Genomic DNA, 12,435 nt, shown 5'->3' with positions numbered 1-12,435 from the left:
TATATCTACTGCTATAAAAAAAAAATTACAATGTTTTCTCTCTCTCGTAACACAGGGACATATTTGCTCCCTACTTTACTGTTATAAAAAGAATTAGAATGGTTTTCCTCTCGTGACAACACCCGGGTATATTTGCCAGTCTTGTATATGGATAAATTGCTGACAGAAATTTAGTAAGCCAAACTTTGGTGAATACATGGCCAGCAAAAATTGGTGCTCGACCACGATAACCAAATCACAGGAACTTGCACAAGCAATGACCAAACTGTACGAATTTTAATCAATCCAGTCCAACACACACAACACAACCTTAAGCCGTCCAAACAAATTTGATCTTTTGCTTGTGGAAACAATTCGACAAATTACGCTTTCCTCAAGGCATTGTTTAAAGAATGATATCAAAATCTGTCCTAAGAGTCTCCCATGAAGCAAACGAGTAGTTGCCAGTTGGAGGAAGCATGGTAATAGCAAATCATGAAGAACCCATAACGCTGAAGCTCTGAGCAATTGTATTTGTGCCTGTATGCTTGAGCCTATTGTACGCCTACCCACCTGGCATAGTCGATCCACCTGCAGAGAAGCATAGTCAGTAGGTGAACTGATAACACAGACAGCGGTGTTAATCCCCTGAGCGTACAAAATACTCACAGCAGAGAACCCAAAAATGTATTCCCTGTTCGAACTGCAAAACTTGCTGCACTCAATATTAGTTTGCGTTGGTGCAGTAGTGGCTCGAGCATCCGTTGTTCAATCACTCCAGCCAAAACCTGGTATCTGTTCAAAGTTCAAGAACAAAACAATCATAAACCGTGTGGATGCCATTGTTTTAGAAAACCATTGTATCAAGAAACTGTTGTTTTGGAAACACAAGACATGCAAAACCATGTTTTAGAAGGGGAAAAAAAACAGGTGTTGCATGCCCGCATGGAGTTTCTAAAACTGTAAAAACATCGGCCTGTTTGGATGACGTGCGAAACCGTGGTATCAAGAAACTCTAGTTTTATAAGCTAAAGACATACAAAACTGTGCTCTAGAAAAAAGAGGTCATGAGTTTAGTTTCTAAAACTACATACAAAAAGATGGTTTTGACAAAATCATGATTTCAAAAACTGCAAGGTTTGTTGTATCCAAACACCCAGGAGGTTTTGAAACCAAATTATTTTGCATAACTGTAGTATTTATCAAATACTTCAAAAAAATACTTTGCATCTATTTGGATGTAGTTTTGATAAAGTGCAGTATCAAGAAACTTTACTTTTAGAAGAGATGTGCAAGACCATGGTTTAGAAAAAAAGATCTTAGGGTGGAGTTTCTAAAACTTTACAGTATAGTTTTAGCAATACCATGGTTTTCAAAACTACAAAGATCGTTTACATCCAAACACCTTGTTTGGATGTTGTAGTATTAAGAAATCATAGTATCAAAAAACTGCAGTTTTAGAACTCCAAAAGGACTACAGTTTTAGCAATACCATGGTATTCAAAACTATAAAGTTTGTTGCATCCAAACACTTCATGGCACTCTAAAAACCAAAGTATTTCACAAAACCATGGAATTTTTCTAAAACTCCAAAAATACTTTGTATCCAAACAGGGCCCTTCAAAACCAAAGTATTTCACAAAACTATAGTATTTTACTAAAACAACGAAAATACTTTGCACCCAAACAAGACCTTAGCAGTACCATGGTTCTCAAAACCAAAAGGTTTGTTACAAATAAAAACCTTGTTTTTTTTTCAAGACCAAAGTATTCTAAAAAACCATAGTATCTCTCCAATACTCTGAAAACACTTTGTATCCAAGCACCAAACAGACAAGCAATAAGTTAATGAAAGATTGTTATGGCATCTACGGTAAGGAGTTGAACAGCAATATTTTCTTCTTTTGCAATGGATAATATGCCATTAGCATTTGGTACCTCACAATAACAACAAAGCAACGACAAGGGCTTGTAGACATACAATCAGAAATGTACAAGAATTGTAGTTATACTAAAGTTCAAAAATCATAGATCATATTATGAACTGCTCAGTAGGTTTCATTGATATAGTATAGAAAATAAGGGATGAACAAAATATTTAACAAAGAATAAAGAGCAGTGATACATTTGCATTAGCCCTTTCCATCAAAAGTAGTAAAAAATATATCTCAGATGATATCCTGAAATGGATTTTCTGCCTTTGAAGAAACTGCTCCCACGATATCGGTTGGGGCATAACAAAAGTTTCAATAAACCAAGATATTACAATGAGATATATTATTCCTGCCATACATTCCATAACTCATACAGGATCGTCTTTGGGAATTGGGACAAGCAAAAAAGAGAAACACACTCTTTTTTGTACTTTGGTCCCCTTGTCATTTATGTAACCAGAGGTACTTTAAATTTTTCCACATTCTCATCTAGGATACAAACTCTCAAAATGCATATCTATGTCCCTATACTTGCTAATTGTGCCACTCATGGTCCAAATCAACCTAATGACCTAAATTTTGACCCCGTGTATTATTAGGTTCCACGTTATCGCATAGTCTGCATGCCACGTATGTGTTTTTTTAAGGAAAAACATCAGGGGAGGCTCCCACTTCCAGTTTTATTAAAATACGAAAACAAAGAAATTGAACAAGAGATCAAAGCCTACAGAGAGAGAAAAACAGCAAAGGAAACTAAGCAAGCTCTCCACAGTGGGAGGCAGAGAGAAGACAGGAATTAGGAAAGAAAGTCAATCCAGTTTGGGAAGATAAACCTATTTTCATCATTAGTCTATGAGATTGAAGTGTTGCTTCATCTATGAAGTCCTGCTTCCAAGAAACAACCCTTGGATGTGTGTTCTCAAAAATGACATGTATGTGAGTCAGCACTATCTATATGATTATCTGACCTTGAGTAGTGGAATTAGTAAATTTTAGTAACGGTGCACATAGTAGGGATTCTCCAAATGGTTTCTCTCCACAAACAGACGAATGGAAACTGTTTCTAGAGAGAAACGATAGGATCCCTAAAACATGTCTGATATTCAGAGCCAGAACCAGAAACATTTCTTGAATTCTCCTAGAAACCACAAAAACCTGTTTCACAGGAGAATCAAAATCGGTTTCTCTCCAGAGAAGTTTCTTCGAGAAACTGAATCCCTGCAAAACAGGGCCATATATTTGCATTTTGAAAGCAAGGACCTAGATGGGAATGTGGGCTGAGCTTAAGGAGTGCTGGTGAGTTTCACTCTTTATGTATGTCCCACATGCTACCATTTCCATCCCCACAACTATACAAGTGTGCATGTCCTAGACTCCTAATGCATCATATATCCATATAGCCTCCTATCGTGCAGTCACTCTAAATTAGAGAAATTCAAAGGAAATAATTAATTAATTGATAAATTAGAATATCAGGGAAATTGTTTGAGAAGATGATTGTTACCTTAGGTTACTGGAAACTGCCATGTACACACCATATGCAACACTAGTTGATAAAATTGGAAGATTCTCAACTTCACCGTCAAAATCCTTGCTGGCAGCCTGCCTTGCTTTTATCAGTGCATTGGTCACACCAGTGCCGACCTGGAAAAAAATGACCACGCATTGTAAGCTCTTACATGTTCTTGAAAACTTGGCTTCAATAGCAAAGATGGTATTGAACCATTGACTAGACAACTGATTGTTAGACACCAAAACTAAACAGTATCATCAATTTACCGCCTTGACCTCATTACTTATACAAGTATTCATCAATATATCTAACATTTACACCACCTATACAAAAAAATCAATACATAATAGGTTTGCACGCTCCAGGGCTCACGGTTTTCCAATAACGATGGCCATCCATAGCAATATAGCATATACAAAGACAAAAATGATTCAAGCATTTCCCAAATATATATGACATTTTTTTTGTTTTACTTCCTGCTTAGCACAGAGAAGTTTAGAAAAGAAACTATGGCTATGGCTCTAGTGTTGCACTTTAACAGTAAGTCGAAACAGACCGAGTGTTTTCCAAAGACATTACAATTGCATCATGACAAACTTACCAGAGAGGCACTAGTTCCGACAGCAAAAAGCTTTGCGCCATTCCTCTGCAAGAAGACAAATTGTGATTTCATAACAAAAGGCCATAAAGCTACTCAATGTCAATTGTTGATTGTGAACAACACAGCAGAGCACAGAAATTCAACTTTACCAAAATAGCTCCTACTCTCTGCAAAAGTGAGTATGATGTCCCAGACAAAGCAACCTGCAGCAGAATTTCCATATAAGTTCACAAGTCCCAAAAAAAATTTATAACTTTCCTTTCAGAATAAAAGAAAAACTTCAATCTATACAAATATATCGGTACAAAAAGCGTGTGAGGGGGGGGGGGAGATAAAGGGACGATCCGATCCAATGAATAGTGAAGATCATGGTACCTGGAAGGCATTATCTGGGCAGTTGTAGAAGAACTTAGCAATGCCTCCAGAATTCACCGCTAGTGGTGGCTGTAAAGGCACGGTTGGAGCAGGAAGCCATACAAGCATAAAATCTGCAACTATTGCCATGACCTGGAAAGTATTAAGAACTAATAGAGATTAAAAGTTTTGCAAAGGAAAACCAGTGAATAAATAAATACAGTTAACAACAGAGATTTAATTATTTTCTTAATTAGCTCTTAATTAGCACAGATGAAAGGTTGAACCATTTCCTGCATTGCCATTAACTATAACTGTCAACACTGATTAACATTGAACTGTGAAGGCTGAGTTGGGAAGATCTTGCAGTTGAAATACTGTTTGGGAAAGGGGTAGACAAAAGTAAACTAGTCAGAAAAAATGTCGTAATTTGATAATCCATTTACAGTTGAAGTAGCAAAACAATTAGTGGTAGTGTTTTTTCGCTGCAAGTATGAAAGGCTAAGGCAAACGATTACCATTTATTAATGCAATTTCAGAATTTCCATGTGATACTCTTTTCTGGCATAATTCTTGTAGCGCACATACAGTGAATGCATCAAGGAAATCAAACGCTTAGGTGTGAACATCTTCTGGTTATTTATTTAGTACCAAATGAATTATAGAACTTCTTATATTTTAATCGTGTTAAAGTCTTTATATTTAATAGAAATAGTACCTATTGCAGTAGTCTTTATATTTAATCATGTTCAAGTAGGTGGCAGACTGATGGTGTTTCTGTCACCAGCTCACCTGAAATGTGAGGCTAAGGCTATCAGCTCAGCTGGGTAAAACAATTCATCAGGAATCCAACCAGCTCTTGGAATAGAATCCATGCAGTCCTAAGCAAGAACCTAGCCACCTCACCTAAAGTGTCCCCGCTACAGACTGCAACAGAGATAGATTATTAAAGCATCACGGAGGCACCCACCGTGCGAGGCCACATACTCCGCCACCCCTTCCCATGCCGGCCACCATCTTCCTCCCATCCAGCAAGCACATGCTTACCATCATCTCCTACTTGACAGTAAGCAGATCCAAATCCAATGGCCGCTGCCAGTGCCACCTCCCTTTCAGCAAGATGCTGCGTCTGGCCACGAGAAGCCACTCTCCTCTGACCAGTAAGCTCATGCGTTCGCAGTCATCCTACTCCAGTGATCAGGCGTCTGCTGCCGCTCTATGCCCACTGGCTACCTCATGCTTGCCATTGTTTCTCCCTGTTGTGAGCAGGTGTGTCCTCCGCCACCCTGCTCACTGTGGCAAGAATGCACCCTTTGCCACTATTTGCTCCCTGCCAGTGAGAACATGGACACAGCACACAGGCCATCCTAGCCCCCACAGGATAGCAAGCACTTCGCTGCTGCCTTCCTCCTGCCAATTAGCAGCTGCATTAGCCTGCATACAGTCTGATGCACATCATCGCTGCTGCCGGGTAGTCCTATTCTATGCCTGAATTTTACTGGAAAATCTTGCAAAAATTCTCCAAAGCCTTTTTTTCATTTTTTTTCCTGTTCATTAGGTACTCAGCGTGCTTGACATCAGAAGCAACAATACTCTCAATTTGGGTCATCCACTCATCCATTGCTCCAATCACTATGTTATTCTTTGTTATCTTCTGACCTACTACCTGGGCGAAATATGTACATATGCAGTGTTATGTTCCAACCACATGAAGTAAAAATATTCCCTTGCCAGTCTGGCACAGTTTGGCAGCCCTTGCCAGGCTATAATTGATGGCATGATACAGTTCATTTGGCACACTGCCAGTGAAGTAGCAGACAGAACTCGATAAAAAGTTTTGAACTATCCATATCATGCAAAAATTCTTTTGCAATGCCACTAGTGGTGAACTGGTGATGCTTCAGGTAGGCAGTGTTCAAAAAAACGCAATTAACCGCTCGCCTAGGTGCGCTTCAGCGCTGAACGGAGCCCTGGTGCCTCGCCTAGGCCATAGGTCAAATTAAACGCCAGCCAACGGGTAAGTGGTGTGGAATCAGAGGAAATCAGGAGGAATGCAAGCTAGCACATGCAGAGGCGAGCAGCAGGAGCATGCACAAACACAGTGGGCAGCAGCACGCGAAGAAACACGATGTTCTTGCGCCGTGGCCGCAGCCGCCAACTCCGCATCTTGCGTTGGTGCCAGCAGCAAGGAGAATCTCGAGCACCAACTCCTCAAGTAGCCGCCGGTGCAGCGCAGCCCTGCCACCCCACGCGCACCTCCCTGGTGCTCCTAGAGCTTGCGGCTATGCGGGCAGAGCAGGGGCTGTGCAGGCGGAGACCTGTGTGGGGGCGTGCAGCTAGCTGTGCTCCTGGGAGGGAAACAGGAGGGGAATAGAATGGGAGTGCATAAGGCTGGGTTGTAGGGTTTTTTAATAGGCCTGGGCCTCTTAATATCTTCTGGGCCAAGGGAAATTCTACTGCTGGCTTGCTTGGCCTGTTGTAACAAGGCTAGACTGAATCTGTGATGCAGCGATGCACTTAAGCACATCCCAACAACAAAAAGAAAAAAAAACACAAACGTTTAATCATGTTTAATCTCCGCTTAAGCGTCCTAGGTGCTAATCAGTGGCTTGGCGCCTGCCTAGCGCCTAGCGCCTTTTGGAACCTTACAGGTAGGTCTTGTTTTTTTGAGATAAATTGATGGTTATTTGTACAAAGTTTTTATTTAAAAAACACGATTATGTAGTGTCTAGGTAGAGTGCAGAAAATACAGAAAGGCCTTACCATGTTGGTTTCAAAAGTCAAATATCGGATAGCAAAGTTATTAAAGAAACCATTGTAAAGGGACATATCTAGAGGTATCAGTTAACTTGGGCTAGCATGCTAGCCACATCAGTTAAGGCAGTAAGCCAGCATGAAAATTGTCAAAACATATGTCCAGATAAGTCCTTAAAGCTGTCTAAATAGTAATAGTAAGAAAACGAAACGAGAAAAACACTATCCACTTAGAACCCTTTCTCATGTTTTACCATAGGACAGATTGTATTTTGACATTAAATATTATAGGGCTACCATGTCTTTTATTTATTTTGGAAATTGATTTTATAATTTTCTAAGGGGACTGGCATGTTAAAAACACTACATATGTCCCAAATTTTTGAATTAGATAACGGGTGGTCATTTTCGCTCACTTTTAGCATGCTATATTGACCTCAGAGGCAGTGACGAAGGGTGAACCAAAAGCAAGCAGGGGCTAATTGCAAAAACTACTGCTGTACTAGCTATTGAAGCTTCTCAGGTATGACTACAGATGCAGTCCTATAAAGCATCCATGAGGATTATAGGCTACCAAAACTAAGATTATAGACTACCAAAGCTACTACTGTCAGAGGGGTGGGGGGCGGAGGCCCAGTTTCGCCTCCATGACCCTCAGCCCCTGCTCGGAGGGTAGAGATGGAAAGCGTGAAATGTGTGATTTGCTGGACTTGCTGTATTATCCAAAAAAGACATGAAAGCACCTCCAACTTGAGCAGAGTAGGCATTCAAAATAAGATAAATTCTCTGGCCTGAACAATGATGACAAGACAACAGAAGCAAAAAAAATGGTTCCTAATATATTAAAGGAAAATGCCAAGTTGATCACAATGACAAAAGCAAAAGGGACTTATAGAAGCATACCACATCTGCAATCACAAAGTCAAGCTCTTTGACAAAGTTCTCCCTCCTTTTCTCATACTCTGCAGCAGTCTAGCAAATTAAAGGAGTTATGTCAAACTAGCTGCAACAAATTATACATAACTTGCTAACTAAAACACAGAATCATCTAACTGAAACCAGGTCCAGAAAAGTGGTGGGCACAAACGAAGCTCAGTCATACTGCTAACAGAAAATGAATAAATAAATAAAAGGCCTGTAAAGATGTAGTATATGGGCATCAAATAGGAATATGATGTTTTTCAACAGTAATGCTGTTAGACCAACCAGCATTACATTGCAGTAATGTTCTTCAACCATGCATATACCATAAATTTGTGTGCCCAGGGTTTCCAGTAGCAACAGGTTTGTATTTGATAGGACGACCACATATAAAGCCAACAGTGGGCCACTACTGCATATTGGCAATGGCAAGTGGTACACATAAAACGAAAGTGAGGAAACGATGATATACTGTCATTCACAGAATCACTTATATTTTGGAGCAAAATATTATACTTTAGCGTATACAAAGGCTACTTTGAAGGGCGGGCCTGGTGCAAGCGGTAGAGTCTTACCGTCTGTGACCGGAAGGTCCTGGGTTCGAGTCGTGGTCTCCTCGCATTGCACAGGCGAGGGTAAGACTTGCCACTGACACCCTTCCCCAGACCTCGCACAGAGCGGGAGCTCTCTGCACTGGGTACGCCCTTTTTTTTTATATACAAAGGCTACTTTATTCCTATTTGTCTACTGAATCAGCATTTGCTTTCGCATTTATAGAAAAAAAAAATCAAGATTCCAAGTAGGTTATTCTTTTTTTTAATAGGTTACTCCTGATTAATTGAGAGAACAGAAGGCATTCAGCTAAGCCTAAACTCCAACACAAACGTAATTACGCCGGTTACGGCCAAGCAAGCATCATTTTGACTGAGACAGAGCAGTGCCAGAATCGGGACAACACGCATCAACCATCACATCCCAGCCCCGAGTCCCAAAATAAATCTGAGCCAGGAAATCGGCCTGGCATCTGAGCCCGGACTACAAAAGGCTTGACACCACAATCAGTCAAACCCCATCGAACCAGACCACATCTGATGATCTGAATCACAAACTAGAGAAAATAAAATAATACCGGAAAAAAGAATTACGAAATTCCAGCGTACCTTGGTGAAGATGCCAACGCCGCACTCTATGGCGACCTTGGTGAGGAAGAGGTCGTCGGCGAGGAGGCGCTCCTTGAACCCACCGAACTGCAGAAGCCACCTGAACACCGGCGAGGCCTCGAGGTCCACGAACCGCCGCACGATCTCGCCCGGGATGCGGCCGCCCTCCACGGCCGCGGCGAGGTCGGCCGGCAGGCTCTCGAGCTTCCGCCCGAGCTGCGCCAGAACAAACAGGGCCTCCCTCCTGTTGACCGAGGCGTCGTCGCTGCCGTCGCCGTCGCCGTCGCCTCCTCCCCCTCCACCTCCCCCGCCCGAGGGAGGAAGGCCGTCCTCGCCGCCGCTTCCGGTGATGCCGCTTCCGCTGCCGGAAGAGGCGAGCGGGAGGGGAGGAAGGTCGGCCTCGCCGCCGGTTCCGGTGATGCCGCTTCCGCTGCCGGAAGAGGCGAGCGGGAGGGGAGGGAAGTGGGGCCCGTTGAGGCGGAGCGAGGGGAGGTGGAGAGGGAGGGAGCGCAGGAAGGGGAGGGTAGTGGGGTGGAGCGGCGGGATGCTGGGGAGGGGCTGGAGGCGGAGGTGGATGAGGGCGGCGGGGGAGGAGAGGGAGGTGGGGCGAGGAGAGGCCATGGCGCGGGGGTGTGGATGTGGGGTGGAGTGAAAGCGGCGGGCGGTGGGTTTTTGGGAGGGAGCGCCGGAGCGGGCTGTGGGTTTTTGAGAGGGAGCGGGCCGTCGACCGGGGAGGAAGAGGGGGAACCGCGCGAGAGTTTAGCACGGTGCCCTGGAGCAGGGAAGTAGGGAGCCAACGACCCACCGGTGGGCCCCTTCCTTTTCACCTACAGCGAGTCCACCAGCACCAGGGGTTGGTAGGTCGCTTGAGTCAACTCATTTTTTTTAATGTATTTTATACAGTTTCAACACATGATTTTTTTTACATTATAGAATTAAGATCCAACAATCTCCATCCTTCTTCTGCCTCTAGCTTTCTTCTACATCTAAACAATCATAAATCACAGATGCATATATCACAAGAAATATTTTTTTCTATGCAAGAACAAAAGGACAAATCACGTCCAAGGTACTGACTAATGATAATAATACACCAGACCGGATTGCCAAGACATCCGCCGAGCTGCCAAGTCAGAATGTCAACGGAACGGAGCGGCGCCGCTAGCGGCAGACATGAAGGCGGGGGCAGATTGATCAATCAATGTATGAAATGTATGAAGGAGGTACAGTGGCATGCCATGTACAGTAAGTACGTGTATATGCGTCGGAGACCGTTTAAAAGAGAGAGGGAGAAAGAGAAAATTCGTGTATTTTTTTATACTACAACACAAGTGTGTTGTATAGTATTTTTTTTTTACAACAGCTTGACTCGACTGGTTAGGCGACGCCCAACGCTACACGCTGTCGCGCTGGCTTTGTAGCCTTCCACCGTTCCACGTCTTCGTCGGATGTCCAAATCAGCTTACATAATGTTTCGCAGTTGGTGAGAATAGCTTGCAAAAGGTGCAGTAGTTTGCACTGACAAAAGGATGAGGAGTACAGTGAAGCGAGTGTTGTGGCCATGTTCAGCAGGCACGTCCTGTTCGCTTTGAACTTATCGTTGCTTGAACATATAGGCCTGACTTATCAATGTTTTTCTTTCGCAATAAAATAATATCAACCAGTTTATTAGTCATAGAAATCATCAGTCGAATAACCTTCACTGATTTTAAGATTCAAAAGGTAAAGCAAAAATCAGAATTACAACCTCAACTGCTGCTTGGAGGTTGGCGCACATGACATCAGTTTGTGCTGAAATCATCAGGAAGTGTTGGCCCGTGTTGCTCCTACCCCTAGTGTCTCGTTTATATTTTTTAACGAGTTGAGCCAGTATTTTAGCTCATGCAGTTAACGAGTCAGTTCACAAACCTAACGAGTTAAAGTTGTTGTCCTTAAACTTCTATTAGTTTTTGTATGACATGATGTTTTGTACTTTACAACTAGTTGATGAATGGACCTAGACCTTATACACTTGAGATTACTATGACTCTATCATTTTATTTTAAATGGATGAATGGATAATTAATACCAGATAATGGATGCATTATGTATGAGTTTTGATCATGGACGTACGGTGTAGTACTATAATATACTTTTATACTTATATATATATATGTCAGCACATATTAATTAATTTGTTTGATTTAAGACTTATTAATGAACTAATTTTGTATTATTAATTAGTATCTTAAGCTTTAGACAAATGCATAGATTTTCTTTTCCATATAATTTATGCTTGTCTCGTGAACTAAATGAGCCACCTTGAGCTCATAAATGAGCGGATATAGATTTGATAGGATGTTCATGCATGATAGATAATAGACACATGTTCCATGTAGCTAGTATCGTGAAAATTTGAGGGATGCATACTATTTAACATGGACTATTGTATATGTGTTATGTTCGTTTGACTTATAAGTCGTATTTTTTTAGCTAACGAACAATATTTTTCTCTCACAACAAACCAGCCAACAGTACTTTCAGCCATGGCTTATCAGTCAAGCGAACAGGGCAATGATTCTTGGATGCATAATTTGGATATCTAGAACAATAGCCTAAAATAATCTCTAGTTGATGCAATTTTTCTCTCGCAAGATATGAATTCATCGTGAAAGGATCAAGATGTCCAAGAGGGGGTGAATTGGACTAATTCTAAATTTTTTGTAATAATTAAGTCATACACTTAGTCTACTTCACCCCATGTGCCTAGAATATGATTCTATTGATCTACCACACAAAAGTTTAGCTCCCTAAATTTCAATCCTACTCTAGCATGACAATTCTAGGAATGTAAAGATAAGAAATGAATTGCTCAAATATAAATGCTTAAACTAAAGAGAGGGAAATAAACACGGCGATGTTTTGCTGAGGTATCGGAGAGTCGCCACTCCCTACTAGTCCTCGTTGGAGCACTCGCGCAAGGGTGTAGCTCTCCCTTGATCCACGTAAGGATCAAGTGTTCTCTACGGGCTGATTCTTCGACACTCTGTCACGATAAATCATCCACAACCGCTCACAACTTAAGTTAGATCATCCACAAGTTTGCCGGATGATCATCGAACTCCCAATCACCACCAAACCATCTAGGTGATGGCGATCACCAAGAGTAACAAGCACAAACTCTCAGTTGACCACAACAAGCCTAATGAGAAGGGATGGATGCACACTTGCTACTCTCCT

At 41.9% G+C, this 12,435-nt stretch overlaps 1 protein-coding gene across 1 annotated transcript; it reads right to left on the bottom strand.

The window, feature by feature from the left end:
* Positions 1-257: 257 nt before the first annotated feature.
* Positions 258-9,949, bottom strand: LOC136513325 (protein RETICULATA-RELATED 4, chloroplastic-like). The gene is made up of 8 exons (XM_066507315.1): positions 9,217-9,949; positions 8,039-8,107; positions 4,403-4,534; positions 4,177-4,230; positions 4,028-4,072; positions 3,418-3,557; positions 649-774; positions 258-570 (listed from the first exon to the last, which is right to left on the bottom strand). The coding sequence occupies exons 1-8, from the start codon at positions 9,835-9,837 to the stop codon at positions 534-536; spliced, it is 1,224 nt and encodes a 407-aa protein (XP_066363412.1). The 5' UTR covers positions 9,838-9,949; the 3' UTR covers positions 258-533.
* Positions 9,950-12,435: the final 2,486 nt, after the last annotated feature.

The sequence above is a fragment of the Miscanthus floridulus genome, chromosome 16 (assembly GCF_019320115.1).
Source record: "Miscanthus floridulus cultivar M001 chromosome 16, ASM1932011v1, whole genome shotgun sequence".
NCBI lineage: Eukaryota > Viridiplantae > Streptophyta > Magnoliopsida > Poales > Poaceae > Miscanthus > Miscanthus floridulus.
Note: the sequence above shows the minus strand (reverse complement) of the source record. Positions and strands in the feature narration are given on the sequence as shown.